The sequence below is a fragment of the Suricata suricatta genome, chromosome 8, assembly GCF_006229205.1.
Source record: "Suricata suricatta isolate VVHF042 chromosome 8, meerkat_22Aug2017_6uvM2_HiC, whole genome shotgun sequence".
In the NCBI taxonomy this organism is placed as follows: Eukaryota; Metazoa; Chordata; class Mammalia; order Carnivora; family Herpestidae; genus Suricata; species Suricata suricatta.
Genome location: NC_043707.1, coordinates 110,451,841 through 110,465,363, shown reverse-complemented (window position 1 = coordinate 110,465,363; position 13,523 = coordinate 110,451,841). Strand labels below are relative to the sequence as shown.

Genomic DNA, 13,523 nt, shown 5'->3' with positions numbered 1-13,523 from the left:
CCCCCCCCCCCCCCCCCCCCGCCACATCATTAGTTCAGTTGCTTGGGGTCAGCTGGAGCTGTGGAGTCGGAGCCGCTGAGGGGTGATGCACGGCGCACCCGGGAGGGCACATGGTCCAGTGCATATGAGCTGGAGCAGCGCTCTTCCCCCATTCTGATCCTTGGTGTCCAAAGGGCCTTAACTGGATCCCTGGTTCTTTCAGGCTACGACTGACACACACTTGGGTTCTAGGAGCCATGAGAGGTTAGTTGGGACCCAGGGCACAAAATACTGATAGGATTAATTTGGGGGTGCACTCCTATGATTGATTACAGATGTGGATGGACTGAAACTTGGGATTCCTGCTTGGGGATGGAGGCCTATCCTGCCCCTGGCAGTACCCAGGTGGCGAACATTAGGCACAATGAAGGGAGTGCGCATGGCAAGTCTCAGCAGGCCCCTAGAACAGGCAGATGGGGGGGTGTAGGGTGTGGGGTGGGCATTAGCTAAGGCTCTGGGGCCTGGATAGGGCGCTCTAGGGCCTGGGTAGGGCGCTCAGGGGGACAGCTGGATCTGGAGCGCCCCCCTTCCTCCTGGCACCCTGGTTACCATGGAAACCAACTCCTGTTTGGGAGGGTTTGGCTGTTTGCTGCCTCTCCCCACCCCCCAACCCATATGTGGAGGTGGGAGGGGGGCCAGGTGGCGTGTGGGGGAGGGGCCTCCCACACCCTCCCCCTGGGGCCTCCCTCTTTGCAGAGAAACCTTTCTGGTCTCTAAAGAGGGGTGCCTCTGGTGGGAAGGGGAATGAGAATTAATGTCTGGGTGCTAGGCAGTTGGCCACTTCACATACATTCTCTTTTTATATCCTCTCTGGACCCTGCCAGATATGAGTTAATAGCCCCATTTTGCAGTTGAGGAAATGGAGGCCAAGAAAGGTGATGTTCCTGGGCCAGGGCGGCATACTGGGATGAGGCTGAGCCTGGATTTAGACACACACCCATCCGTGCCGTGTTTTCCCCCCCCCTGCTGTGCAGCAGCCTCAGCTCCACGCACCCTAGCCCTCCTATGCCCCAAGGCTCCAGAACCCTCTGGGTTTCCTCAGTTCCCCTGGGAGCCAACCAAGCTTGAACTGCTCTGTTTGGACCCCTGGGCCCTCAGCTGGCCTTGGCCAGGCCCTGCCCTCTATCCTGCTTTCCCAGCTGTTTGTGATCTCAGGACGCCTATGCATTGCCACCTCTCACACCTCATACCTGCTGCCCTTGTCAAATGCTCATCAAGGCAGCTACTGACTCATGGACTGATCCCGTGTGACACCCTTCAGAAACTAGGCTGGTTGCTTGGGGGGACCCGCCTCCCAGGTGATTCTGGACCCTACCACATCTCTGAGAATTTTAAATCCTTCGTTGTTGGCAAACCTGGTTGATGATCAGAGTCACCTAGAAATAATAAATAAATAAATTAAATAAATAATACGGTTTCTAGTTGTAGTTCGGTGGCTCTGATTTTAACAGGTCTGTCTAGTGATGGACCAGATTCGGAGCCGGTGCCTTAGATGGTAGTGTCCTTGGCTCCTGTTTGTACCCTCCTTCTGCTCCTAGTGTAGACCCGTTTCTCCAAGCAGACTGCCTAGGTGAAGCCCCCACCTCTCCTCACTGTTTCGGTTCCTCCAGAGAATTGAAGGCCATGCAGTCAGGTCCAAGGGCCTGGCTCCACAGCACCAACTCCTTTAGCATCACTTAGGAATCACATGTATAGAATGTAGCTGGGGAGGATGGAACTAGCAGCCGGAGCTGATACCCTGTGCCACTGCGAAGCTTTGGCTGCAGGAGGGAGGACGCCTGTTGGTGTAAATACTCAGCAGGCCTCTGGAACTGGACCAGTGAGGAGCTGAAAGTCACAGCTCACGTTCTCCGATAGCTCCCGGTGTACACTGTTCCTACAGGATCCAGTCCAGGAGCTTTAGCATGACACTCAAGGCCTTGGCCCCCTGGTCCCAGTCAATCCCTCCAACCACAACACTCAGGCCTCCCATCTTCTGACCCTTGAATGAGCCACATTGAACTATTCTAGCCTGGGATTCAACTGCCAGGTGCCATGATACATGCTTTCATCTAATTCTCACAGCACCCTGTGAAGCTGGTATTGTGACTTTCCCTGTTTTGCAGAGGAGGAAACTAAGTCTGGAGAAAGAAATTGGCTTTCACTGTATCCTGCTATGAATAACAGAAGTGAAACTCCTCAGAAGTTGATGACAACTTCCTCTATTCACTTTAATTACAGGTGTAAGCCACCCACGGACAGTGCTGCTCAGAGGAACCAGACTGGCCCCCTGACCTTGAGTGGCCCACAGGTCAAACTGGGGAGATAAGATGGGGACTCCTGAATTTGATTCAGGGTAGATTGCTGGGGGTCCTGAGGGAAGGCCAAATGATGAGCTCTGGGCATTTGGAGGTGGGGTAGGGGAGCCAGACAAAGGAGGTCAGACCCTTCTTGACGAGCCCCGTTGGTCAGAGCACAGCAGGACTCAAAGCTGGGGAAGCAAACTGGGGTCTGAAGGAAAGTGGCCTTGAATATCAAGCCAGGGAGCTGGCACTGATATTCTGGGGATTAATTTAGGCAGAAAGATCATTCAAAGATGGCGTGGACAGGGGGAAAGACTGGCTTGGGCACCCAGTGTGGGCCTGGGCCTGGGGTCCAGGGGAGAAGATGAGCCCTAGAGGGTAGAGCCCCAAAGAATCCAAGAAGCAGGCGTGAGGCCCCTTAAGGATCCTAGAAGTGAGACAAGGTGGTGTGCCTGGGAGCCTTGGAGGCAGCCAGCAGGAGCAGAACCTAGCCCTGAGTAGCCTTAACTGAGCCTCAATTTTCTCCTCTAGAGAGTGGGATACTGATGGGACTTATGCCCAGGCAGCTATCATTACTGCTCTACATTGCTCCGAGAAAAGAAAAGAATCCCTTCCCCACTGGTGTGTAGGGCGGGGATCCTGGGCCCTGATCCTTGAGACAAACTGACTTGTGCAAAGTGTGTGTGTGTGTTGGGGGCCGGAGGTCCTTCCTCTGATGCCTCCCTTTCTATCCCAGAAGTGTGGGCTATTCAGGATGTCTAAGCTTCAGCCCGCCCCTAGCTTGACCCACTGCTTTCTTCCCTGCAGAGCTTTCCTCTGGGCTTAGGTGGGAAGCAGGCAGGTTGTAGGCTCTGTATTTTCACAGATGAAAGCAGTGGCTTGCTCAAGGTCACCCTTGCACCCAGGATGCAGGCTTCCTTTTGCCCACCTGGAGGCTGTGTGACCTTGGGCATGGCCCTTCCCTCTCTGGCTCTCTGTCCCATCCAGAGATCCGAATTCCCCTCCCCCAGCACTCTGGGATGCCCTGTTGCCTCCTCCACCCAGTCTGTCCCCTCCCCCTGTCCTCTGCTGGCCTTGCCTGGTCTGTAACCTGAGCTGGGGCTGTGGGGGAAGGGGGCTTGCCCTCTGCCAGAGGCACCTGCCAGCTGAGCAGATGTGAGGGGATGGAGGCCCCCTCCCCCCCAGGGGGATCTCAGGCTCTTAGCCCAGCTAGGCTGGGGCCTGGGGCCTGCAGCGCTCAGCACAGCCAGCCCTGGCCTCTGGCCTCTACACACAGAGCTTACCCTGAGCAGTTGTTCATTTTTCAGCAGACATGCATGCTCCAACATGTCCCGCTAAGACCTCTCAGTATCCAGAAGACAGATGGCAGATGAGGGCTGGTGCCCCGGTCTGGGTGGGCTGCCTTGGGTTCCTGGAGTCCCTTGGCATGGGGACAGAGGGCCAAGGGCAGCCCCTGGGGGAGAGGCCAGTGTCTGTGCGGGTGGCCGTGCCCCTGGGAGAGCAGATGGTTCTCTTGGCGCCGTGCCCACTCTTCCTCTTTCCCCCCACCCCCAGGAGCCAGCCTACAGGGCTGGGGCACAGCTGCTGGGCCCTCCCCAGAGCTGGGCCCAGGGCAGGGCTGGGTGAGGTCACCACAGCTGCTCCCAGGGCCTGGGGCAAGGCTGTAGGGTGGTGCTGCCTGCAGAGGGGACAGGGCTCAGAGGTCTGAATGGCTTTGCATCTAGGGATCCCCTAAATCTTGGCTGAGGGAGGCAAGAGTCTGCAGAGGAGGTGATGAGCCAGTGTGGACAGCACCCCCTCCCTCCCGCTCCTACCCTGGGGGGCTCACCTGGGAGCTTCTGTCTGGCCTGGGCATCTCCTTAGAGGCATCTCAGGGTGGTAGGAAGAGCAAGGTCCCTGGGTGTGAATTACTATACCACCAGTTACACCATGTGACCTTGGGCAGCTCCACGTGTCTAAGGAAGCCTCAGTTTCTCATCTGTAAAACAGGCATGCTAAACCAACTCAGACGATTGTTAAAAAGCCAATACAATCAGAAGGGTTGTGGCAGCATGGTGCATAGCACACAATGAACATTCAGGAAACAGTGGTTTCTTTCCCCCCTGTGCTTTGCTGAACTGTTCCAAGGGTCCCAGAAGTGCTAAGGAAAAGCCGGGAGGTTGCAGAGGCAGCTGGAGCTGGAGGGGGAAAGCAGGGGTGAGGAGGAGGAGGAGGCAAGGCCTGGAGCTCTGGCCTGAAGTTTGGCTGAGCAGAAACAGCACCCCATTGCCAGGTCTGAGTGGTTCACAGCTGCCCAGCGCTCTGTCCTGTGTGTCGACTGACTGTGAGCCAAGGGTTGCTCCGCAAAGTTCAAGTAGCGAGGCCAACTCACACACGGTTATACTCCTGTTTGTAGTTGTGTTTCTGCAGTAGCATGGAGGTAGGAGCGGCTGCCTTTGGGACGTGCGGAGGGAACTAGAAGGATGTCACAGAGCTCGCCTTGACGGGGCAGCAGGGGCCAGTCAAGCAGAGAGAGGAGGAGGGGCAAAGGGACTGGGAGTGTGCAAAGGCATGGTAGTGTTAAGACACCCAGGGGGGCTGGAGCCTAGAGGGGCTGGAGGCAATCCAGGCAATGAGGTCAGAGAGCCTGGGGGCGGGGGTTTGTGTGTCAGTCTGGGGTGGGATCCAAGCCCACAGGTGAGGAGGAGCCACGGGATTTTGAGTAGACTTGGGCTTCGCCTTCTACTGTTGGTTGCCAGTACCCAGGCTTGGTGTATGGGCTCTGCTATCTCTGGGGTAGGCGTGGGGGATGCCAGGGCCTGTCTTTTGACCTCATCGTCTTGCTTTGGACATTTCGTTTCTCCTGGCCTTTGGCTGCCCACCTCTGTTCCACTGCTGACCCCAAGCCCAATGACCTGTTGACACCCGTGACCCCGATGCCCCCACCTGCCCCTCTACTCCTCTTCCACTGCAGATTCTGCTACCAAGGATTTGCCCACAACCTCAGGCCTCTTCAAGTCATCGCCTTCAGCCTAGACGCCTGCCTTGCCTAAGCATCTCAGCTTTAGCCCAGGTAGCAGAGCAAGTGACCCTCAGAGAGACTGTGGCTCTGAGACAGGCATGTGTTGCTGGCCAGCCTGGGGCCCTAGAGTGGGGGGTTGGGATAAAGGTTGGGACAGGGGCTGCTTCTGGGGCTCTGAGTCAAGGAGAGGGTAAGATCCTTCACAGGTAGGCTCTCATCCAGGTCCCAGCCCTCCCTGTGAATATCAGGATTGTTACCCTCTTTGATAGGGGAGGCCCAAGGTCACATGGATGAAGTTGGGATTCCCACTCCGCTCTCCACCTTTCTTCATGGAGGAAGGGGGGGGGCAAATATGAGTCATGCAGGGGCTCAGAGAACTCACACAGTCCCAGAGGGGGTCTCTGCCCAAGAAGGTACCCAGTGGAGGAGCTGGATCTAGATCATTATCACCACTGGGTAGGCAAGGCCAGCTTCCTAATAATGCGGCCTCACCTTGCCTCCAAGTACCACCTCATTCCCTGACAGCACAACCTCGAGGGAATGGCTGAGCTAAATCTCAGATGGTGATAAAACCTGGAGAGATGTCCAGACCTGGCTTTGGGAGTGGATGGATGGACACAAGATCTAGGACTAGACCCGGGAGGGTCCTGGGATTCCCCAGGTGTCAGGAATGCCAGGAGGTGGCCTTGGACTTGTGGTGGGTAGTGGTGGACACAAGACTTGGTCCTCTGTCTCTGATGAAAGCCAGGAAGCTTGGACTGGAGACCCAAGGCAGGGATGGCCATTGGGGTAGGCAGCAGGACAGTGTCCCTGCCACAATGGGGAGGGAGTGGGAAGAGCCCTGGCTCTGGAATCCAACAGCCCTGAGACCCAGACCTGGCTCCATAACTTCGCAGCTTTGTGGCCTCAGTAGTCATTTAACCCTTAACCCTCCTGAGCGCAGTTTCACCCACTTTGTGACATAGAGGTACCTATTGGCAGAGTGGTTCTCAGAATTGAACGAAGAAATATAAATATATCTAAGAACCTAGCCCGGGTCCAGCATGTGGGAGGTGATGCCCTTCTCCTGCCTGGGTGTTTGAAGCACGTGTCAGTGGTGTGCTAGAGCTGGCTTGCACTAGCTCATAAGAACCAGTCCTGCACACTTTTCCCAGTTCTATACTCAGTGATGTCATGCTGGCAGCTTAGAATTGGCTGCGATGGGAGTATCCATGCTGCAGAAATCAACAAAAGCTACAAATCAAATCGGGTGGGATCTTTTCTCTACTGGAGAGCTGAAGGAAGTCAATCCCGGGAGCCCTTTTTAGCCCTAGAGGGGACAGAATGGAAAGTGGCTGGGTAGCAGAGCCACCTAGAACTCAAGGCCCTCTTGGGCCCATGCAGATCGGACAGTCATTGCACCAGGCAGCCCTCTGTAGGCAGGGGCCAGGGACTGTGAGAGCGCCCCTCTTTCCACATTCTCCCCCCTACCCCCACCCCAGGGCTCTGGTGGGCCCCGGCTTGGAGGAGAAACAGTGGATCGAGGTGAGCTATCAGAGAATGGAGCTGTACTGGGAGGAGAAATGAGGTTGTAGTGGAAGATAAACGAGGCTGTGCTGTCAGGGAATGAGGTGGTACTTGGAGGCAAGGTGAGGCCGCATTATTAGATAAATGAGGTTGTACTGTCAGGGGATGAGGAGTACTTGTAGGAGAAACGACGTCCTGCTGGGCCAGTCGGGTTGCACCGCCAGAGAACACAGCCCACCACAGGCAGGAGAGACTCCGACTTGCAGGATAAATGAGGGTGTCCTGCTGGATAAATGAGGGGGCCCGTCAGGTGAATGGAGTGCTGTTAGCAAATGAGGTTGTACTTGCTGGATAAATGGGACTGGTGTGCTGGATAAATGGGGCCGCGCTGTCAGATGAATGCATTACTGCTTGTGGGCGAAGGGTGTCCTGGGAATAGATGAGGGTGTCCCACTGGACAGATGAGCTGCCACCGCCAAATGGATCAGACCCTGTCTGCGAGGGAGGCACCGTCAGCAAGGACAAGGTTGTTCTCTTCCCATTGGAGTGTCTCCTGGCTCAGGTGGGACAGGCTCTCTGAAACCTTGGCGAAGCAAGCCCTGGATTACTCAGGTCTGTCTGGGCGGAGCAGGGTTGGGGCTGGGGTGGGATCCTGCACGTTTATCCTGTGAGGCCTTCTTCATCACTCTTGGAAGCCCTTATCTTTCTCTGCAGTTCCTTCTGGATCCATACTGTTCCTGACTTGCTCCATCCCGCGCTAGTCTCTTGTTCTAACCACTAACCACGCTCCCTTCTCATAGCCCAGGTTGGGGAAGCCCCAGTCATGTGCCAGCTACTCAGCCCAGGTTCCTTTCATTCTCCCTGCAACACAGTATTAACCACCCCCCCCTTTACTATATCTCTCATTCATTCAACAAACATTTATGGAATGCCTAGTATGTATCAAACACATGGGGTACAGGAAAAAATGGACAAAAACCCCTCATGAAACTTATATTCTAACGTGAGGGAACCAGACCATAGATAATAAGTACAGGGACACCTGGGTGGCTCAGTTGCTTAAGCATCCGACTCTTGATCTCAGCTCGGGTCATGATCTCACAGTTTGTGAGTTTGAGCCCACCTTCCGGCTGTGCGTTGACCGTGCGGAGCCTGCTTGGGATTCTCTCTCTCTCTCAAAAGAAGTAAAAAAGATAAAAAAGTAAATACCAAGTATAAATTATACATTTATGTATAACTGAGATACTAATTAATGTGTATATATGTATATAAATTATCTATTAATTTAGTGATCATTGCTTTAGAAAAATTTAGAGCAGGTAAGCGGGCCAAAAAGTGGCAGGGAAGAGGAACAAATGGTAAGAGTGGTCAGGATGGGCCTCACTGCAAAAAATCTTTTGTATAATTGTTATATCTGAACACAGACTCAGAAGAGATGCGAGATTGACGTGGGTATCGGGAGGAAGAGTTTTCCCCCGAGACAGGGGCCCCAGGGTGGGATGGTGCCTGGAAGGTTCAAGGAACAGTAGGGAGGGATCAAGCAGGACAGTGTTAGGGGAGGAGTCTGAGGTCATGGAAGGTCTTGGCAAGGTCAAGGTGGGTTATGTCAGGGCCTTTGTTCTTTACTGTGAGATGGTGGCGGGGGTGGGGGCATCAGAGGGTTCTGGGAAGGACTGGACGTGATCCAAGTTATGTAAGGGATCACTGTGACTGCTGTGTGGTGGAGGGCTTTAGGGAAGCAAGCATGTAAGCAGGTTGCTGTTTGAGGAAATAGAGGTCCAAAGTACCTTGCCCCAGAGTTGTACCACCCATGGGTATTGGAGCCCAAACTGGAATCCAGATCCCACACCAGAGTCAAGGTACTTCAGCTTGTACCACCCATGGGTATTGGAGCCCAAACTGGAATCCAGATCTCACACCAGAGTCAAGGTACTTTACCCTGCAGCAGCCTCCTCTCCCAGGTGGGTGAAACCCCAGGGGACCAGCCACCCTAGCCTGGGCTCTGAGGGAGAGTGGGATGGGCGTAGATGTAACCCACCATCCCTTCCCTCTGCCCTGTGATGGCCTCCCTCCCAAATCAATGGGATCAATCCTTCTGTGAACCTGCCCCAGGCCTGCATGGAGGTGGGAGGTGGGAGGCCCCAGAAGCCAGGCCCAGCTCTGGCCACAGGGGAGCCTGGGCATGCTGGGGCTGTGGCTGTGGTGGCAGGTTGCTAGGCAACTCCAGGAGGGAGCCCTGGTTACTGCTGCCTGGCAGAGGCGTCTCCCTCCTCTACCGCCCTCACCTCCTCCGTGGCCTCTGGCCTCCCAGGGGGCCTTGTGGGTGAGCTGTGATCTGTGCTTTGCCCCTGGATCTTGGCCGGGAGCTCTGATTGGTACCAGGTGGCTGGGCCCTGAGGAGCCAGACAGGGCTTCAGGGCCAGGACTTCCTCAGGGGCCACCGCCCTGGTGCGCATCTGGTACCCAGCTCCGCAGTCAGAGCCCACCTGGTGGCCCAGAGCTGGTGACCTTGAGCAAGGTATGGCAGCCTTCTCAACTGCCCCATCTGGCCTGCAGAATCCCCTCTGCAGGGGCCTGGCTTTCTGGGAGGTGCTGAGCCCCCCCAACTCCAGGCACCTTGCCCCCACCCCCTCATGGCTTCAGTGTGTAACACTCACTTTTGCACTAGATTCCGTGTACCAACAGAGTTCCACTAATTAAAAAAAAAAAAAACTTTACAACCTCTGGACTGGATGATTTCAAGAACTTTCAGTGTCGACAGTTGGCACATCTCACTGGTGTCCAGGTGGGGAGATGGGCCAGGAGAGAAGGACAGGCTTACCCAGGCGAGGCTTGGTAGAGTGGGAAGGGCACAATGCTGGGGGCCAGGAGGTTTGTGCTCAAATCCCTGCTCTGCTACCAGGTCCTGGGCAACCTTGGACAGGTCCTTTCTTCTCTCTAGGTTGGGCCAGCAGTGGTTTCAGGCTGGGGCTCAAGCCCCCAGGGATACCTGGCCAGGCACGGAACAAAGTAGGGAAGGGAGCAAAGCATCCTAGGCCCGGAGCATTTGCTCTTGGTGCAAAGAATCTAAAACATGATTTTCTTTTTTTTTTTTTTAACATTTACTAATTTTCGAGAGACAGAGCGAGACAGAGCATGCATGGGGGAGGGGCAGAAAGAGAAGGAGACACAGAATCTGAAGCAGGCTCCAGGCTCTGAGCCATCAGCACAGAGCCTGATGTGGGGCTCAAACCCAAAAACTGAACCGAACCGTGAGATCATGACCGGAGCTGAAGGTGGACGCTCAACAAATGAGCCACCCAGGTGCCCCGAAAACATGGTTTTTATATTCATGAAACTTAGATGCATTATGAAGTACAATGCAAAATCCCCCTGCATGCTAAAAATGAAGCACGAGACTTAGGAAATTTTGACCTCGTGATATGCCTCCCCAGTCTTCCCCTGCTGCTATCTTCTAGGGATAGTTTACTTGGAAAGTTTGAGAAGCACTGGAGTACTGGCTTTCTAAGATTCTTTAGAAATTCCCTGACTCGTTTCTGTCTCCCTTGGTGGAATGTGACCTCCTTTAGTCTTGAGGTGAAACTAACCTGAAATCAACACCTGGCTCTGCCATTTGAACTGTGTGACTGGCAGCTTCCTTAACCTCTCTGAGCCTTACTTTCCTCATCTTGAGATAGGGATCACAATCCCGGATGTGGCTGGAGTTTGAAAGAATACGTGAGATAAAGTACTTAAAACACCCAGGGCTGAACAAGCAGGTACTGAGTAGTGCCAGCACTTGGCAATGTCCTTCCTTCTGCCCCGCCCCCCGCATTCAGAACCAGGCCGACGCATAGTGACATTGATCCATTGATAAAGGGTTATGATGCCTGACCAACCTCCAGCTGGAGAGGCTAGGAGGTGGAGCCTCTGGTAAGCCAGACAGTCCCATGGGGAGAACTGAGGCCCCTGAGGCCCCTGAAAACAGGTGTGGGGGAGGGGCTAGGGAGCCAGGTGTAAGGGAGTGGGAAGGGGGTATCTACTTAAGGGAGCACTGGTTCCCTGGGGGTCTATCTAGCTCCCCTCTTCTCAGGGTCCCAGGAGAAGCCAGGCAGGGCAACGCTGGGAGGGGCCTTGGAGCTGTCACCTGCCAAGACCAGAAAGTGCCAGTGATAGAGAACTGGGGAGGGTGCGGGGAACAGGGTTTGAAGGGTCAGGTCAGTTCCTAGGACTGGGGTGGGAGTGGAAGCCTACCCTGGATAACAGGAAGGACCCTGCCTTTTGGAGCTGGTGGGAAGGAGGCGGGAGGGAGGGCCCTCACCTGTCAGTGGTTATGGGGCTGGGCGGACAAATGAATTATAATTAGGTTCATGACTGGCTAGATCTGCAGTAGTACCTGCCATTGCTGCCTGTGGGACCCTGGGCAAATTACATCATGCCTCTGGGCCTCTGTTCCCTGGTACAGCGCGATGGGGTAATGCCAGCTTCCCAGACTTGTTGGTGCCTAGCACAGTTATGCTCAGGACAGGATATTAAGGAGGTAGAGACAGAGCAGGTCTGTTGGGGGATCTAAATGTGGTCCTTTGGCCAGAGTAAGGGCTTTAACCAACGTTTATGAGCACCTGGTGCATTCACCAAACCGTACCCACACACATGACGTCAGGTAGTGATTTAACAGCTTTCCGAGGTGATTACTGAATGGTGCCCATTTTTGTTGGAGTGGTTCACTGAGGCCCTGAGGTCATAGAGATGGATGGAGTCAATAGCCCATGGTCACAGAGCCAGGCATCCTGGCCAGCCCTTCTGACAGCCAAGTCCACACTGTTTCCACAACAGTGCCTGAGTCCGGAGGTCAAGGCCACCAGGTGGTGGGCCCCCACGCTCAGCATAAGTTCTACTCCTTTGGGTGCCTCTGAGGAGCCAGGTCGTTTGAGCTGGGGTCCCCTCCCCACAATCCTCCCCACCCACTTTGCAAAAGCAGGCTATGACATAGGGAGCGCTAGAGGCTGGCACAGCAGACATTTAGAAGAGAGTGTGTGCAGGGGTGGCAGAGGCAGAGCCCAGGGAGGTACCTGAAAGGGCTGTGTAGCCTTAGACAAGCCACTTCACCTTTCTGAGCCTTGGGGTTCTTGTCGTAAATGGGGATTCTGCCACCCAAATGGTGGGGACTTTGTGAAGCTGCCACCAGGAAAGGACTTTGGAGGTAGAGCTACTGTACTTCAGGTGGTCTGGAAGGGGGGCAGGCTGGAGAGCTGGGCTGGCCTTAAGGTGCGCACTGTGTAGAGGTGGGGTCTGAGGTCCCCAGGGCTGATGGATGTGCTCTGAGGGACTTGCTGGAATCCAAGACTTCTAGAGTTCACAGGAGCTCACAAGAATTGGGGGGAATTCTGGAAGAGTTTCAGGCCTCTGCCCACCTCAGGGACCCGCCCCCACCCAGCCTAGTCTGCTTTCCCTGGCCAGGCCCTCCCAGCAAAGGGTTAACAGTCTTCTCTACCTGCAGTTGCATTTTAAAGACACGAAATTAAAGCAGGTAATTTATTCTCCCCACACACGAAAGAGCAATTAGTTCTAAACAGGGCTTAATCAGTCACCGCGAGATTGATTTCTGGAGCCCTGGGTTTTCGGGCTCCTGGCGCCATGCCAGGCCGGGGAGGGAGGGGGCAGACAAATGAGCCACGGAGGCCTGAGCCCTTACATAATCTGCTGGGGGGCCCTGGCAGCCTGGCTAGCCCCAGGCGGGGCTTGGCTGAGCTGGGGAGAGGAGGCCCTGCTTCAACTCCTTAAGAGTAGTAGCCCTCAGGGTTTCGGTCAGGCCTCCTGGGGAAAGGTCAGGCCCAAAGCTCCAGCCCCACCCTCCGAGCAGTGGAAGTGGGGTGGCAGTGGAAGTGGGGTGTGCCGGGAGAGGGAAGAGTGGTACGGTCCTGGGGTAGAAAAGGCTGGTATTCCTGTCCAACCGGTACTTACACCTGTTCTCCCCACCCCCACCCCGACCCTATTCACCCTTCATTTCTGTTTCCTCCCATTGCCTCTTCTGGCCCTTCTCCTCTCTTCTCTCGCTTTTCTGTTTTCTTCCTCGCCTCTTTCCATCACTTCCAACTCTTTTCCCATGGTCTCCTTGCATCCCACTCCCCCACCCATGTCCTTGTGTTTGGCCACAGAACTCCATCCGGCACAACCTGTCGCTGCACACCCGTTTCATCCGCGTGCAGAACGAGGGCACCGGCAAGAGCTCCTGGTGGATGCTGAACCCTGAGGGCGGAAAGACAGGCAAGACCCCGCGGCGGAGGGCCGTGTCCATGGACAACGGGGCCAAGTTCCTGCGTATTAAGGGCAAGGCGAGCAAGAAGAAGCAGCTGCAGGCACCTGAGCGAAGCCCGGATGACAGTCCCCCAGGCGCACCAGCCCCGGGGCCCCTGCCTGCCGCTGCCAAGTGGGCCACCAGCCCGGCCTCCCACGCCAGCGATGACTACGAGGCATGGGCTGACTTCCGCGGCGGCGGGAGACCCCTGCTCGGGGAGGCGGCCGAATTGGAGGACGACGAGGCCCTGGAGGCCCTGGCGCCTTCGTCCCCGCTCATGTACCCGAGCCCGGCAAGCGCGCTGTCCCCCGCGCTGGGTGCGCGCTGCCCCGGGGAGCTGCCCCGCCTGGCCGAGCTGGGGGGCCCATTGGGCCTGCACGGGGGCGGCGCGGGGCTGCCTGAGGCCCTGCTGGACGGC

At 55.7% G+C, this 13,523-nt stretch overlaps 1 protein-coding gene across 1 annotated transcript in view; it reads left to right on the top strand.

The window, feature by feature from the left end:
* Window positions 1-13,523, top strand: part of FOXO6 (forkhead box O6) — a 20,850-nt gene that overhangs the window by 6,013 nt on the left and 1,314 nt on the right. Inside the window, exon 2 of the mRNA XM_029945841.1 lies at window positions 12,966-13,521. Within this exon, the coding sequence (XP_029801701.1) occupies window positions 12,966-13,521 (556 nt within the window). The remainder of the gene's footprint in view (window positions 1-12,965; window positions 13,522-13,523) is intronic.